The 18,111-nt window shown below is 38.0% G+C and overlaps 3 protein-coding genes across 3 annotated transcripts; 1 reads left to right on the top strand and 2 right to left on the bottom strand.

The window, feature by feature from the left end:
* Positions 1-8,042: 8,042 nt before the first annotated feature.
* LOC101296168 (aspartate carbamoyltransferase 2, chloroplastic-like) lies at positions 8,043-10,900 on the top strand. The gene is made up of 6 exons (XM_004309919.1): positions 8,043-8,589; positions 8,671-8,810; positions 9,268-9,441; positions 9,572-9,808; positions 9,896-9,992; positions 10,506-10,900. The coding sequence occupies exons 1-6, from the start codon at positions 8,043-8,045 to the stop codon at positions 10,640-10,642; spliced, it is 1,332 nt and encodes a 443-aa protein (XP_004309967.1). The 3' UTR covers positions 10,643-10,900.
* LOC101313178 (4-coumarate--CoA ligase 1-like) lies at positions 10,784-15,153 on the bottom strand. Its single transcript, XM_004309901.1, has 5 exons — positions 14,038-15,153; positions 13,114-13,312; positions 12,035-12,248; positions 11,832-11,934; positions 10,784-11,274 (listed from the first exon to the last, which is right to left on the bottom strand). Exons 1-5 carry the CDS (start codon positions 15,037-15,039, stop codon positions 11,155-11,157), a joined length of 1,638 nt encoding a protein of 545 aa, XP_004309949.1. The 5' UTR covers positions 15,040-15,153; the 3' UTR covers positions 10,784-11,154.
* Positions 15,154-17,043: 1,890 nt separating this feature from the next.
* LOC101295881 (putative ribonuclease H protein At1g65750-like) lies at positions 17,044-17,637 on the bottom strand. The gene has a single exon (XM_004309918.1). It carries the CDS (start codon positions 17,635-17,637, stop codon positions 17,044-17,046), a length of 594 nt encoding a protein of 197 aa, XP_004309966.1.
* Positions 17,638-18,111: the final 474 nt, after the last annotated feature.

Raw genomic sequence — 18,111 nt, 5'->3', positions numbered from 1 at the left:
TGTCTCTGATTCCATGCAACGTGGGAAGAATGATCCAATATTAGCTATAGATCTCATCTATGAGATAATGATAAACCAAAAATAACAAGTACATCTGCCACTTGATTACCTTCTCTAAAAATATGAGAGGACCGAAAATTCATCTATGAGATATGGTGTAAGCAATTACTCCAAGCCACCCATAACCACCAAGGAACAAGATGAGGATCACGAAGATAATGTAAGACAAGAGCCATATATGTTTCCATTCTCTAACCCAAGCTAACTCAATAGGTATTTAGTAAAAAGTATTTAGTAAATGACAAAGTTAGGATCCGACCACTTGATTGAGGTCGAATTCAATGCATATGTAAGCCCGATTTTTCACATTGTGCACATAAGAAGAAATATATAGATAAGGTCAAGTCCATGTCTTTTTGTTTTTCATTTCTCAAATCATACAAAATTCATATGCTCTTACACCAACTAATTTATTTAGCGGTGTAATGTATAAATTTCAAATCAACGTGATCGAGAAAGAAAGAATAACTACACCAACCATTGGATATGAATGAGATATTATATGCACATCATAAAATTTTTAGCTGTTGTACGTCGTCCTCCTTATGATCTTGGTGCTATGTCCATGAGAGTATAGTATATATACATTGTTACTCGTATATTTATTTATACACGTGGATGAATTATATGTATTGTTACTAATATATAATTTATATGTTGTTACCCATTTTATAAGAGTAAATTAATTTAGAGAAGATATTGGTGAAAATTTGTACGTATGTAGACTGGGCTTGCGCATATTGCCACACAACTGGAGCGCGGTCACAACATTGGTTTTTCGATTTGGAGTCCAAAATTGTGAGCAATGAGATATAAACGAAAGTTAATCCGCTTTTAGCTTGACCTCGAAAGGTCGAAATGATGAGCTAGGGATTTATTCCTCATTAAAAAATAATAATAATAATGTGAGGTTGCTAATCAATTTAATCGTTGGATGTAAGTATTATGGAGTAACATGGTACGTATAAAAAATTTAATCTCTTTAATTTAAGTTAGGTCTCAATCTACATGGTCGACTACTTACTTTATCAAATTAAAATACCTTTAATTAGTAAAGTGTAATAGGTTCTAAAGGAAAAAAAAGAAGAAAAAAAAAGAAAAGAGGATGAGTTAACTAATGTAATATGTTAATAATTATAGTAAAAGCAATATATTATATAAGAATTGTCTCAAGAAAAAATGAAACTTAATCAATTAAAGAAAAAATAAATTATTTATTCAAAATAAAATAAAATAAAATAAATAAATTATAGAACAAGAACAAGATGATGGGATCCCCCAAGATGACATTCAAGCCAGAAAACCCAGAAAACAAGTATACCCAGAATTGCTTTATGAATCCATTCAACCCATGCCACCACGCCACCATTCAGCTTCACTTATCTAATGTCTCGACAACGGCCACCCAAATAAACCTAATTCTTCTACTTCATCAGTTCCTTTCCCCAATTCCAAAAGCCAAAATGAGGCCTTATCCTTCGGCACCATCTCCGGTTGGGATAGAAGACCGGATGTTTCGTTTTCCGGCAATGGAAGTAACGGCGCCGGAGCAGGAGATGGGGGCAGTCGTTGCAATCGGAGCCACGCAGATGACAAGAAAATACTAGAAACCTCAATGCTCAATTGTGACAACTGTATTTTTAAAATAAGAGATAGTGAATATTATTTATTTTTACTCGGTGTTTATTTGTATTCATATTGGTTTGTAATTTATATATATAAATATATATTTATTTGTGTGAGTATAATATACATATATATATATATATATATAATTTTGTAAACCGGCCCATTGATTTTGTTTTTAAACCCAAGTCCAATTGTCTTTAAAAAGCCCAAGACCATTAGAATGCTTCTACTTCAGTTGGATGTTGTTTGACGGCAAACCAATTTGTTCAACACTATCTTCTGCTATCTTCTTCATCCTTCCATTCTAATCCTCTTTGCAAACACCACTCCACCTAAGCCAAGAGACCAGTGGTACTTGTGGAAGGACGACATATACGTGTGTTCAACTCTATTCGTCTTCTGCTCTCTTCACTCCCTTCACAATTGTCCTCTGCCATCTTCATGGTCTTCGTCTCCATTCTTGTGCTCTCTACAAACACCACTCCACCTAGATTAGAAGATCAGAACCACTACGAGGATAAAATCGAATAATCTCGGAAGCTGGAGCTGTCAAGATTATGGAAGAAGACTTGGAGATTCAGTTACCGGAAGCAGTAGGTAGCGATTTTGATCGAGCTGGCATTGATCCCATTTTATCTTGAAGTGAATTCTGACCTGTTTGCATAATCCTATAAATACCCAGGTTTGGTTCTCTTATTATTCATTGAGTTGTCTATTATCTGTTTTACGAAAAGAAAAGAAAAGGAGTGAGGGAGAGAATTTTGTGAACGAGGTATCCGGGAAGTAAAAGCATAGCTCTGAATTGAGGTAGGGGGAATTCGGGGAACCTCTATTTAATTTATTGTGTGTTGATTTTCTGGGTTGCTATGTATGATGAAGCTCTGTGAAATTTGTTGTGTTGGTTTGCTATATGTATTGAAGTTTTGTGCAATTTGTTGTGTTTTTGGCTTATGTTTTGCTATATGATTTTGTTTATGAAACTTGATTGAGTTTTATTTCCTCATGTTCATAAATATAAAAATTGAGGCAGAAGTTGGGTGAAATTGGTAATGGAATTTGTGGGAGAATATTTTTGTGTAGTTGAGTTTAATTCGTAGGGACCAAGTATCAGGTGGGTTAATATGGCTGTACGATTTTGGTGATCGAGATTAAACAAGAGGACTAACAAAAATGGAATCATGGTTTGAGTGAGGGGTTATTGTTGAAGGGCTCATTGCATTCATGCATTATCATTATTGGTTTCTGTAATATAAAGAGGCTTGGCCTCCTACTGAGCTATTGAAGCTCACCCCTATATTGAAAATTTCAGGTATTGAACGTGAAGTTTAGATTTCTATGTTGAAGAGCTTTGTGCTGATGTGAAGAAAGTGTGTGACTTGTTTTTTTTAAATTTCTGTTTAGAATAAGAACAAAGGCTGCAGCATGTTGTTAGCCTTTGAAGTTTATATTTTAATTTCAGTTGGAATAATAAAGTTTGTATTGTAATCTATGACATCTTTATTGAATTGGCTATGCCCTTTATTTGATTCCAAGTTCTTCAAATTGGTTCTTTAATTTCCAGCTTGTTTATTTAGAGTTCATAGGTTAAACTCAAAGTAGGAATAGAACATGCAAATCTGAAACAGTGTTCTTCAAATTCTGCATCAGTTAGCTTTCGTTTGAAAACCGTACAGTTTTATTTGGAATTTGAAGTTGGTTTCGTCATAAGAGTTGTAGTAGGCATCTTAAGGTTCATTCCAGAATTTGAATCACTTGAAAAGGATTTTTCTAGATTAAGTTATGATTTTTCAAAGTTTAGGGCCTGCATCAGGAAATTCTGCAGATCAGTGTTTCTGAGATTTTGGACCAGTTACTATCTTTCGAAAAACTGTACAGATTGGTTAGTTGTTTGAACTTGGTGTCTTCATGAAAGTTAGAGTAGAGACCTTAATGATCGTTGCAGAACTGGAATCTCTTGAAAATAAGTTTTCTAGAATTAGTTATGATTTTCCAAAGTTACAATGTCACATCCCGACCCTTAAATTTTTACCTTATTTACTAGCTTGGTATTAATAAGAATTTTACCGTCTCCGTCAATGAGTTATGGTTTAATTGGTCCCTAGAGGGGTTTTGAGGGATGATATTTTCGGAGAATTATTCGTAGGAGAAAAATTTAACGACGGTAAAAATAGTAAATTTTAGCTAGTAAAAGGTAATTTTTATTCGGGTATTATTTTTCGGGGTGTTTTATTTTTGGAGTTGGGTTTGCTTTTAAGTGGGTATTAAGTTGGACCGGTTTGGGGGGGGGGGAGGAGGCCCAAAGCCATTTTCTCCCTTCTCTTCTTTTTTTCTCTTCCCGGTTTGCACTCTCCCTTCGCCGGAAATCCTCCGCACGCCGCCGTCCTCCGGCTGAGCCAGGCTGCCGCACCGGTCCCGTCTGGACCGGCGTCTCCTCCTCTCTCATCCTTGGCCGGTGAGCGCTGCCACTTCACGGCCGAACGGGAAGAAACCCGTCCCGAAGGGGCGACTGTGGTGTCGCCGAAACTCCCTCCTCCGGCCACCAATCCGGGCAAGCTTGGTACGGTTTTGTAGGTCTCCAACCCAGCTGCCTTGCCCTAAAAGGACTCACTCCGGTTCGCTTCAGGTAAGGAGAAATTTGAGGTGGAAGCTCTAGGGCTTTTTGTGTTGTTTTGCTCGATTGATCTAGTTAGGCTCGGAATTGGTGTTTGTGCTAGTTAGGAATGTTGTAGAGGGAGTTGAGAGGAAGATGCTGTTAAAATTTAATAGGCATTGGAGGTCGCCGGAATTGGCCTCCGGCCGCCGCTGCCGGTGGGGCTGGCGCCGGCGCCGGTTGAGAGATTTTAATGTTTTTAAATGTGAATATTAAGAGTAGTGTATTGATGTAAATTATAGAATTTTTGGATGAGTTTTGGATAGGTTTATGAATTTCCGAAGTGTGGTATTTTTGGCGGTTAATTAATGTAGAATCCGGCCGTAGGATTTAAGTCTTATTTTTGGGGAGGTTGTAATTACGGCTGCCGAGTATGATATTTAAGTTCGGATCATTTCGATTTAAGAATATCGAAGTTAGGCAATGATGAGCTTAGTTATGGCTCTCAGTTAATTTTGCCTATTTTGTTTAAATATTGGAGTTTTAGTTGGGAAATTAATTTTATATTTGTGCCAGGGTTCGAGGAAACCTCGTTGGAGTGGCGATTTGGATTTCGTCGGGCTTATGCCTACAGTTGTGAGTGGACCTTTATTTTAATTAAAAAGCATGCGATGAATTATCTGTTGATCATTTATTTCTTTTCCTGAGATTTATTTATTTCTCGGATATTTGGTAATTTTCCTCCTTTGGAGAGATCCCGAAAATGAGATTTTCGGTGGATATGTTTATTGGATGTTTATGATGATAGTATGTATATGTAAATGCTAGCTAGCCATACGTGTTTGATCCGCCATAATGAGGTAAAATATCATTATGGTGTGACGTGAGTGTTAGACACAAGCGTAGTAGCCCTATATGAAAACTATTTTCTTATTTGGTTTATTTAGGTTTTCATATAGGGAGTCCACACGTATATACACTCATGCTTTTTCCGCCATACTGAGGTACAATTCCATTATGGTGTGACGTGAGCGTTAGACGCAAGCGTAGTAGCCTTGTATGAATTTCTATTTTTCTAATTTGTTCTTAGAATTCATACAAGGAGTCTGACGAGTGTAAATACATACACTTATATATGTTTATATATAGTTTAGCCTGAGAGGCTGTATTTCTTTGAGTTATGGAGACTAGCCGGAGCTAGTCATGAAATTTCTAGTTTTTGTGTTGAGCGCTTTTGAGCTGCCGCATGCAGTATATTTTCTTTGGAAATTAAAATGGGGAAGCATAAATATTTTTATTAATTTATTTTTGTCCACTCACTCTAACGTTGTTAAGTGTTTTCCCCTGGGCCTTTCGTTTTAAAAATACCCAACTTGCAGGTTAGCTTAGTCGAGGTCGGGCGTACATGGAGATGAGGCATAGTCATCCTATAGCTTCCGCTTGTTAATTTATTTTGTTTCATTTCTTCCTGTTAGAGTTGCTCTGAACCTATAAATGGTTGGATGTGAGATTTGTTTAGATTAGTAAATTTTTGGGTGGTGTTGTGATTTGGGGAGCACGAAGGCTCCAGGAGTAGAAGATTATAAATGGATTCTTTTGAAGTGCATGCAGGTATTATTAGGAAGGGTTGTCCATTTTCAAGGGAGGTTATGCCGATTTTTCGGTAAATTTTCCTTGGAGGTGGTCCCCGCACGACTTACTCTGGGTTTCAAGATGAAATTCGGGGTGGGTCGTGTCATACAAGCCTGCTGCATATTTTTCTGAAAGTCTCAAAATTATCCTTGGTTTGTTTTTCCATCCTATTTTTATTTTCCAGTCACACCTACAACTTAAAAGAAAAGAAAAAAAAAGTTGGGGTGTGACATCAATACCATCATTCCCTTTACATTTTCGATCCGATAAGATAATCAGAGAACTTTCTCTCCGATTTTGAGAGCTGCATACTATGCCCAGTTGCCCACTTTCCCTTCTACCAAATTTTACCTTAGATTGATAAATTATTTTTACTCATCTCATGTGTTTTACGGTGTTGACCTATTTTTTTTTTTTTTTTTTCATTCTCTTAACAGTGTTAGTACGGGTGTTAGAGCCATGTAAAAGTCTGATTAAATGGATGGCTGAGATTAGATATTAATACCCGGTTTAGTTGTACCTTATTGTATATAAGAACTTTCCGCGGAAAGACTTAGCTTTGAGAAGAACACTGACGCATGCCCAGAAACAAAAATTTAAAATTCTTGGTCCATCAACTAGGTTTATCGTTGTTCTTCGAAGAAAACCAATCCTTGTTCTATCTAGGAAACCAAAACGAGAGATGCGGCGCGCTCTTGTTGATATGTAGAAAAGGGGTCTGTGTGCTTTGGTGGAGCGACGGTGGTGAGCTGGAGGAAGGCCGATATGTGGGAAGGATTTTAGGGTTTGAAGGATTACTCAGGGTTAGAGCAAATTGTCTGATAACATGTTGCGGGAGAAATAAACTGAAAGAGAGAAATTGGGGAGAATATCGTTCTATTTCATTTATAGAATAAACCCCTATATATAGAGGATATAATACATAAAGAAAGTACATATATTTCTATTACAACATTGATATCGAATCTTTTTCTGATTCTATTTTGACTAAGGCACACACAATAAATCATATTTTCTTAAACATTTTTCATATTTTTGTTTGCAATTTTAGCCAACCCAATTGTGTGGCCCAATCTCAAACTCAAACCCTCGGGCCTAAAAGGCCACCAAACACGCAAAGGCCGAACTCACTATAACTCCCGGAAAGCACGATGATTTGAAGAAGAAGAGCATTCTAGCAATTCCGGGTGAATCTTGTATCCCGAATTTGATTAAGGCACACACAATAAACCATATTTTCTTAAACATTTTTCATATTTTTGTTTGCAATTTTAGCCAACCCAATTGTGTGGCCCAATCTCAAACTCAAACCCTCGGGCCTAAAAGGCCACCAAACACGCAAAGGCCGAACTCACTATACGTCCCGGAAAGCACGATGATTTGAAGAAGAAGAGCATTCTGGCAATTCCGGGCGAATCTTGTATCCCCAAATACTGGAAGCGCAACTTGTTGGAATCATTGGGAGAGTTGTTAGTCCGACCAGTGGCACTGTTTGTGCCCGATTGAGATTCCGGTGAGACAGGTTTCCTTCAAAAAATTCTTATAGACTGTAAAGCTGTTAAAGTTGTGAACTTTAGGGAAGTTGCTTCTGTTTTATTGCTGCAAGTTCTATTTGTCCGTTTATGCTGCCATGTTAGCGTTCAGATGAACTAGCATGTTGGGTAAGCACAATTATACTCATAAACCCATTTGCATGCTGTCAGTTTGTTGTATAGTTACAAAGAACATAGATGGTTTGTATTTGTATATATAAATTAATGATGCAGTTTGATTTGTTTCATTTGATATATATTTGATTTGTATTTTTGGTATTTGTGGAGGTTTATGATGATCCTTGTGACTGTAATACGTTTTAACTCTTTTGTTTTTCTGCTCAATACATTCTTCATCTGCACAAGTCACTGCCTTAAGATCAGAACTAATCATTCGTGACTTGTGCTTTAATGGAAAAATTCTCATAATTTGAAAACTTAGCTGATTTCTTTTAGTTTTCCTCTATTTTGAAACTATGTTTACAACATACAAGCACTACTAGGCAATCAGTTATTTATTTCCTGTTTTGTGCTATATGCAGAGAGGCTTTAACTTGCTTGACAGACTTGATCCCATCGAGTCAAGTTTACATATTGAAATGGCTGCTTCGTCATCATTGTTTTCATTTTCATCTCAAGGAATTATATCATTTCACAAAACAACGACGTGCTATAGAGACTTCAGGAGCAGTTATCGAGATGTTACCTGTAAAGAATCTGGTTACTTCGACTCCACGTGCCTTACACAGTCAAGGTTGTTACCCAATGAGGCATTATCAAAATGTGAACAGGCTGCAAAATTCGCACAGAAGAATGACATTCTGTACCATGCATTGAAAGTTGAAAATTTATATGCCTTTTCGACAGGGAAGAAGTTTCAACTGGATGATGTGATTGAAGCTCAACAGTTTGATAGAGATATTCTCAATGCTATTTTTGGAGTTGCACGTGGTATGGAGTATATTGAGAAGAATTCACAGGGAAGCCAAATTCTTAAGGGTTATCTTATGGCTACTCTCTTTTATGAACCCTCCACTAGAACTAGACTTTCATTCGAGTCAGCCATGAAACGGTTGGGTGGCGAAGTTTTGACTACTGAAAATGCTAGGGAGTTTTCTTCAGCAGCTAAAGGAGAAACTCTTGAAGGTATCTCCTTATTCTTATGATCAAATTTCCAAAGAGATGGTTATGCTACAATTGGATAATTATATTGGTCCTTTTTGTCAGATTCTATAAGAACTGTTGAAGGTTACTCGGATATAATTGTAATGCGTCACTTTGAAAGTGGTGCAGCGAAAAGAGCTGCAGTAACTGCTGGCATTCCTATAATTAATGCAGGAGATGGTGCTGGACAACATGCAACACAGGTATAGGAAAGTTATTTCCATTGATTGGGAGAGTTAATTTAAAAGGCTCTTTCTTTCTTCTTTTTTCTTTTTTGTAAAATTCCGTATGTATAGCCATGAAGAATTGGATGTGTAATTGTATTCACTAACGAATAGTGAATCTTATGTTTTATGTGTGTTGAAATCATTTATACAGCCATCAATGGATGTGTTCTTGAAAGAAACAGCCAAAATTTGGCAATTCTTCATTTAAGTTTATAAGAGAAGTACGTTTGGTAAGAAAAAACAATTAGGTGTGGATATAAACCCTTCTATAATGATATAGATGCTGGTTTTTTTATCAAATTCCATGACTATTATAGATGTGGCTGTGGGTGTACTGCTGTGTCTCACATCTGAGCCATGCTGCTAGATAGTTCTCATTAGTTTTAATATCGTTCATCTAGTTATAGATAATTCTATGGTTTTGTGTTCACAGGCTCTTTTAGATGTGTTCACTATTGAAAGAGAGATAGGAAAGCTGGATGGAATTAAAGTTGCACTTGTTGGTGATCTTGCTAATGGAAGGACAGTGCGTTCATTGGCATACTTGCTTGCAAAGTATAATGATGTGAAGATCTATTTCGTATCTCCTGGTGTGGTTAAAATGAAGGTAACTCTCCAGACAGGGTATTTTGCATATCTTTTAGTTTTGCTGAATTCATTATATTATGATGCAATGGAGGGAGTCTAGTTATGACCCCATAGATTTTAATCTCACCTATTTTATGTTCCATTTGCAGAATGATATAAAAGATTATTTGACATCAAAGAATGTTGAGTGGGAAGAAAGTGCTGATTTGATGGAAGTTGCTTCCGAGTGTGATGTTCTTTATCAAACTCGTGTTCAGCGTGAACGGTTTGGAGAAAGGATCGACCTCTATGAAGCCACTCGAGGCAAGTACACTGTGGACCGTCATGTTTTAGATGTGATGCAGAAGCATGCTGTGGTCATGCACCCTCTGCCTAGACTTGATGAGGTAAGCAATTAAAATAAGATTTTTGGCCCCTTCTAACAGGCAATCAACATATCTCTTAATTTTTAACATCCTCTGACTGTCATTCAGATTACTTTGGATGTCGATGGGGATCCAAGAGCAGCCTATTTCCGACAAACAAAGAACAGCCTATACATTAGGATGGCGCTTTTGCAACTCTTACTATGTAGGGTGGTAAAGCAGGCATCTTTTTTTAAGTTCTGTTTTTGGTCTGATCTATTCTAAAGTTATGACACCTAATTTTCAAAATGTTTTGGGAGGCTTGGTTTTAGAAACTAAAACTTGGTATAGGTAGGATGGTGAAGAGAAGATGTCTTTTGAAAAGTTTTAACACTTTATTTATTTCGTTTGTCTTGGACATGTTTTGGATACCAAAACTGCAGCAAAGTTGTTGAGCTCATAGACAAGTCTTTTGAATGCTTTCATGAAGTCATATGATTGTAATACAAGACAAACAGATATCATGAGAACAATTAAATAATAGGGGGTTGTTTCGGAGAATTAAAATTAATTCGGAGTTTATGATGCAATTTGTAGATAAAGCTTCATTTCTTCTGATAATTTAGTAGGGAGACTAGCAGATTGGGAAATGTTTGAATTGCATGAACATATATGAGGTCTTAAACAGCTTCAGCTTTTTGCAACTGCTTTTACGTTTGATTCTTCACTTGTCTATCAGGTACATTATGCATGTTCTGTTCAATAACAAGGTACGTCCATATCTTTGATTCTTCACTTGTCTATCAGGTACATAATGCATGTTCTGTTCAATTACAAGGTACGTCCATATCTCTTTGTTTGAATCTAGGTTATTAGACTATGTCTAACTCAGTTAGCAAACACGTAACAACATTTTCTATGAATAATACCCGGCAAAGTAGAACAACTGAACAAGTACAGAATGCCTGGCGTTGTGCTCTGAAAATGAATTGAAAACGAACACAGCCTAAAATCTTTCCAACTACAGAACGTAAAAAGATGAAGAGAGAGCTATATTTTGAACAAATATATTACTCAACATTAAGAGTTGCAAACATTTGCGAGTCCATTTTTCAATTGTTCCAACACCCTATACATAAAACAAATTTGTATAAAGCCTGCAACTTCTCTCTTTTTCCTTAATTGGTCCCGGAGAGGAAGAAATTAGGTACATACAAAGGCTTGAAAAATCACCCCATTATGGAAACACTTGTGACTACTTTCCCTTTCCATCCTCATTTTACCTTTGTCGATTAGGAAAAATTAGCCGAAAACATTGATATATAGGCGTTTGATCTTCATCACACTTGATAATTGATCTTACTGTGTTTGTAGTAGTTGCTGGAAGCCTAGTTAGGTACACCTGCAGCCAGCCTTGCTCTCAAGTCTTTTCTCAATATTTTGCCAGAAGGAGCTTTTGGGATTTTGTCTGTGAAGAAAACCCTACTTATTCTCTTGTAGAACACCACCTGCACAAATTAACGTGGATTTAACAATTAATTTGACGATTACTGAATACTTGTACATCAGTTTTTAGATCATATGTTTGCCTCTTTCTTAACTAGTACATATCTCGATCATGATCACTTAAACGCTTTGATGATGATTCTCACAGACTCACAGTTCTACTCAGAAGATATAAGAACAGAAAATGGTAAAGATAAGGATATTTTCGAATTGAGATACCGAAGAATGTCATGAAAGCAGGTAAGTCATGAACCTATGAATCGAACAAACTGTACTTGAAGGCTATAAATTCCATCCGATATTTCAGTGAAATCACGTTGATATCAGAATTATAAGAACATCCTGCTAGAGATTTGATCTCTCACTTGTTCTCAGAACAAAACCAGCTGTAGTGTTGCATGGAACGGATGTGAGAACGTTTATGCCACATGTGAGAATTAATAGAAGCTAACCTTTCGGCTATTCAAACTAAACATCTAACTAGTCCTGCCCAGATGCTTTATATATCTTGTAGATAATAACTACTTCAACCACCTAAGTAATTGAATAAGAAACGTACCTGTTTTGATACATATTGCTTAATGTCATCCTCAGATATCTTGGAACCATTTGATCTTACAACAAATGCAATGGGAACCTCTCCTGCAGCCTCATCTTTCATCCTGGTTGAACACAATCAATGTAATCAAGTTATTAGTAATTCACTTCAACATTTACTGAAAATCAAGTCATGTTGTGCGGTAGGGTAATTAATTAACTTACGGAACAACAGCAGCGTCGGAGAGGTTGGGATGGGAGATCAACATGGCTTCGAGCTCAGCCGGCGCGACTTGGAAGCCTTTGTATTTGATGAGTTCTTTTAATCGGTCAACGATGAAGAGCTCCTCGTCGTCGTCGATGTACCCTATATCACCTGTGTGCAACCATCCTTCTTTGTCTATGGTCCTCTCAGTCGCCTCAGGGTCATTCAGGTATCCTGCATCACCAATGACTTGGGCTAATTAGTAAACTTTTTATCTTCTGCATTTGTTATTTTAAGGGCTTAATTACACCAAAATTCTCATGTAAAGACCGATGACTCCCTTTGTACTGAAAAGAGGAAACTGAAAGTGTTCAATACCTCCAAATAAATGTGACAAACGAGACCGGCAGGTGTTGTCAATATGCAAGTGTATTCTAGAGCCATAGCCAAAACAACAGCAACTAGTGCACTAGCCATGAGGATGCATAATTATCTCTTACTTCAAACTTCCTAACATTTTATAAAATGGCTCTAACTACTAGACAATACTTCGGAACAAACTACTTGAGACAATAATCTAGAATTGATGGATTTTGAATGATGGAATATCCTAAATTTTTAAAATGAAAGTTAGATATTATTTGAAAATTAGCGTACGCGTAGAAGGAGACTGACTGAGGTAGACATGCATAACAATGACATTAAGAAAGGGTCTATTGCTTCAATAAGTATGAAGAACGAGCTAGGAAGTCAAAGTCATTCCCCCTCCCACATATAACTCCGTCTATAATTAAGTATTACAATTTACCAACTTGCTATGTATATTTTAACAAAACAAAAAATAACTTGTGAATATACAAATTTGAGTCGTATTCTTCATTTTTGTAAGTAGACACTTTAAAATCCAACACTATCTTACTTGGTAAACAAGACAAAAGCTATAGACGCAGACCAAGTTCGATGCAAGACAGAAAATAACAACATTGTTTAAACGGTAGACAACAACAACGTTTGGATTAAATTATAATCCATGATGGACCAGTAAACCACTCGATTAAAATTTTGAATTATGAAAATGAAGGGGTGGTGTAGCAAGTACCTTTCATAATTTGGCTCCCTCGGATGCAAATTTCTCCGGATTGGTTTCTGGGAAGGGATTCGTTGGTGTCGGGGTCGATGATCTTCATCTCAGCATTTCTTACAACGGTCCCGCATGCACCTGATTTTATCGGATACGGTTCTTTTGCAAATGCCAAGCACATCGATAGAACTGGTCCAGCCTCAGTCATCCCGTAACCCTTTAGGAAATATGGAAGTAAAGTTTAGAACACAATCCCAACTGAAACTATACTAATAGTAAAGAACACATATATCTTCATTCACCTTTTACACATTTAAACCTATGTGAAAGTTAAATACATGCATCACATGTTTGAGTATTAAATTAATGCATGACCATATAGATATTGATTCCTTCTTTTATCTGGTATATCTTTCCTATTGTATGAAGTTGACAAATGCTCACATATGTCATATCGTTCCGTCCTGGTCCAAATCACAATTAATTTTTTGAATTTTTTGAATAATGTCCAAAACGCATCATATTCCTCTATTTTGATAAAGAAAAATTCTTATATATACGACATGAAAATAACGGTGCAATCTTATCTGAATTTTCTTTCCACAAAACATATCCAACTTGATCATAACACACCAAACTGTATTTATAAAGTCAAATAAAAAACACCCCAATGAAATACCTTAAAATCTCACAGTCAACTCTCACCATTCAACCCCCAATCAATTAAAATTATTTCCAATATTTCACATATCTATTTCCCCACAAACCAAAAGAACCCAAAAAAAAAGAGGTCCCTCTCACAGTTTTAGAAAGTTTAGAAAGACATGCTTTAACGTTTGTAACAAACTATGAACGTTTTGTCATCAAGAAAACAAAACAAAGAACCAAAACAACTATATATGAACGTTTTGACGTTAAAATGAATTTAATAAAATTAATTACCTGTCCGAGTTTGGCATTAGGCAGTTTAGCCCTGACAGTGTCCTCGAGCTCCTTCCCCATCGGAGCCGCGCCGGACATCACCATCCGAATCGACGACAAGTCGTACTGGTGGAGGTCGGGGCTCTTGGCGATGTTCAAAACAATCGGAGGCACAAACGGCGCTATAGTCACCTTTTCCTTCTCTACCAACTCCAGCAACTTGTTGATCTCAAACTTCTGCATGATCAGGATCGTCGCCCCGACGCGAAGTCCGCAGAGGAACACAGAGTTGAGGGAGTAGATGTGGAACAACGGCAGCACGCAGAGGATCACGTCCTCCTTGTGAAAGTAGAGGTTCGGGTTTTCGCCGTCGACCTGCTGCGCCACGCTCGTCACCAACCCCTTGTGCGTCAGCATCACCCCTTTCGGCAGCCCCGTCGTGCCGGAAGAATACGGCAGCGCCACCACGTCGTCAGGGTTGATCTTCACCGCCGGGATGTCGCTCTCGTCAGCCGACGTCAGCTCGGAGAAATGCAACACATCCTTATCACACGAGGAAGCCTCGTCCACGGACATGACTTTCACGTTGTTGAGTTTGGCAAAGTCCTTCACCTTTTCGACGTAGGCTGTTTGAGTTATGATGAGCTTGGCTTTTGAGGCGGTGGCTTGTTTGGCGACCTCGGCCGGAGTGTAGAAAGGGTTCGCGGTGGTGATGATGGCTCCGATGTAGGAGGCGCCGAGGAACGCGAAGGCGAACTCGGGGCAGTTTTGGAGGAGGAGCATGACGACGTCGCCTTGCTGAATGCCGAGCTTGTCGAGACCGGCGGCGACACGGCGGGAGGTGAGCTCGACGTCGGCGTAGGTGAAAGTCTGGCCGGTGTTGCCGTTGATGAGGCAAGGGCGGTCATGGAACTGGGAGATGTTCTCGAAGCAGTAGGTGTGGAGAGGGAGGTGGTTCGGTATGTATATGTCCGGCAACTTCGACCGGAATATGAACTCGTGATTGTCTTGTTTGTTCTCCATTTTGCTATAGCCCGGACGGAAAGGGAAAGTTCGAACGGGAAATGAAAATGGTGTTTGGATAAAGAGAGAAAGGAGAAGGTGGGGATTGGGTTGGGTTTGCAGTGTGCCTTCTCCCTGGTTAGGTTTGAGTTTTGATCGAAGTAATATACAAGTAGGTGACAGAGAAATGAGACTGGACCTGTCCGGTATTACAAAATTTCTCAAGGGTAGATCACGTCCAGTTATCTCGTAAATACCAGCACACTCAACTCTCTCGGTAACGCGTCTGTCACCGTAACATCCAACACCCACAATCACCGTATCACACGTGTCCATTAGTTTCCTCATAGTAAACCTACCTCACAAGAATGTATACGTGTGATCAAACAATTAGGAGTCCACGAAATTAACCGTGGGCCGGGTCGTAGAGGATGAGAAAATTGGGGGTTGGTGAGGGAGGGAAGTAAGGAGAAACGGAATTTGGTTGTGTGGGGTACACGTTGGAACAAAAAGCCACCAAATACTGCCACGTAGGCAGCTCCACCTAACGCAGCGTTTCACCGGTGTTGTGGTTGGTGATTTAGTAAACGACAACCCTCCACCTACTACAAATCCCCATCGGAAGTGACGTCAGGTCGCCGTCACGTTCCATTCTCCGCCCAAAATAGGCTTTGCTGGGTTTTCCATTTCAGCTACTCCAGTCTACAAGTTTATTGGTAACAAATGTCAAACCTAAAATTTGGTGAGCCAATATCAAACTAGGAATATTAATTAACCAATTCAAAGGGTTTCCAATACAATTTTTCATATATTTCTTTTTTGGTTACGCAATTTTTCATATATTTCAAGTCAGCAAAGACCAGCAAGTGTATGCTGTAGTTGGCAAGAAATGGACTATTTGCCGGAACCAAAATTAAAAAGATTGTCAAACTTTGGATAGGTAGAGAGAATATGGAACATACGAATCCTAGCTACCATGTATAGTATATGTAAACTCATGAATACCATAAAAATCTGTGTCGTGAGCATTTTAGCTAACTTGTGACATACAACTCTTCAAGGGAAAATAATTTTCGATTAATGAATTAATTATTCGATAGATGAATATAAGAGAAAATAGAAAATTAATGAATGATCCATATATATGTAAAGGGTACGTGATCACATGAATATTCATGGAGAAGAATATATTGTTACTTGTTGCAATACCAGTGACTAAAACCTTACCAACTTCTTATCTTCTTCGAACATTCGCTTACCAAGTGAAGACTTTTTTCATTAAGAATAAATGTACACTTGTGCTCAGGTAATCTACTTGTCAAACATTTCTCCTTGAGCTGCTTTTCAAATTATCTGTAGCCAAAGCAATCATTGGATTTATATTCAAATAATTTTGTCATCGAAAGTTTCCTTAGGTAGATGACTCCATATATTGCTTAATTTCCCAACTACAAGTTAGACTTGCTTATTCAAGAAACGAAATAAGTAATTACTTAGAAGCCATTTTGCCGATGCCATTCATCTATATACCAAAGTTAATAGGTGAAACTACGTACACAGTATCTAGCTAGTTCATATATAGTTCCATATATTGCTAAAAAGAACATATTATTTTAGGTTGAACAACAGTATCAAGGGGTCTTCTCAACCAAAAAAAAAAAAAGGGTATCAAGGGGTATAGTTCAACCTAAATATCATGATCAGTTGATCATCAGTTAACACCATCAATTGGATGATCAGTGATAATATAAACGAACCATTCTTATAATTAATTATTTTTTTTTTTTAAAGGGTTTGGAACCCAGCCAAGCTGGGAGGCTCAGCCTTACGTCCGGTTCCAGTTATTTTATTAAAAAAAAAAAACAAAAGAGTACATAAAGGGAGAGGGGGACATAAACCAAAACCTCTCCCAAAAAAAGAAGAACAACACAAAAACCTGTGATCTACTAAGGACAAAGAACAACGAAGAACAAATTCGTTGATGCTGCTGCCTAATGAATTACAAATCAAAAAACCAATATAAGATCAGAAACTAAAACGATAGTTGGGAAAGTCTGCTAAATCACGTGAATAAGCTGTAATTGCACAAGGTGGATATGAATCCCACCAATGAACTCCCGCATTATCTGCACCAAAATTTGCTAAGCAGTCGGCAACTCTGTTACCCTCCCGATAAATATGAGATACTTTAACAGTCATACTAGTAAGAATAGTCCGACAGTTAAACCATTCAGTAGTGAAACGCCAAGGAACATCTACTTGAAATGAAGAAAGAAAATGAATCACTAAAGTAGAATCACTTTCAATCCAAAGAGAACGCCAACCTCTCTGCGAAGCCATTTGAATGGCGTGAATGACCGCCTGCAGCTCAGCTTCTAATGCAGTAGCAATGCCAAGATTTCCTGAAAAACAACATAAAACCTGACCCAAATGATCTCGAAAAATGCCACCAAAACCTGCCAGACCAGGAGAGCCACGAGCCGCACCATCAGTGTTAAGCTTGACTTGATAAATAGAGAGAACATGCCACATAACTTCAACAATTTTCGGAACTTTAGATGGCCTACCCTTAATACCAATGCGATGTAAAATGCAAAGCTCACCTACAGTATTCTTCATTGTGCCCTTACTCAAAAAATTAATCTCATGAAGTTGCATCTTAATAGAATGGAGTAAGGAACCTGGCAATATGATTAACTCTTGAAAGCGAAGAGCATTCCTTGCATGCCAAATAGCATAAAAACCAGCTCCAATCATTCCCCACCATAACAAAGTCAACTGAGAGCTATAACCATGACGTACTGGGTACACTACCAGGACAAGCACTTTAGCCGACGAAAATTTTTCGTCGGCCTGTCAGCTTAATTCGTCGGCTAAGATCTTAGCCGACGACCTTTCGTCGGCTAAGATTTCGTCGGGAAAAGCTCGTCTGTGGTGACTTTAGCCGACGACACACGTATAAGTCGTCGGCTAAAGTCAAGACTTTAGCCGACGAAATAATGTCGTCGGCTATAGTCCAGACTTTTAGCCGACGACATTGTTTCGTCGGCTATAGTCCAGACTTTAGCCGACGACATTATTTCGTCGGCTAAA

This window comes from Fragaria vesca, unplaced genomic scaffold, assembly GCF_000184155.1.
Source record: "Fragaria vesca subsp. vesca unplaced genomic scaffold, FraVesHawaii_1.0 scf0513155, whole genome shotgun sequence".
Lineage (NCBI taxonomy): Eukaryota > Viridiplantae > Streptophyta > Magnoliopsida > Rosales > Rosaceae > Fragaria > Fragaria vesca.
The sequence above is the reverse complement of the archived record's forward strand: the minus strand, read 5'-3'. Positions and strand labels throughout refer to the sequence as shown.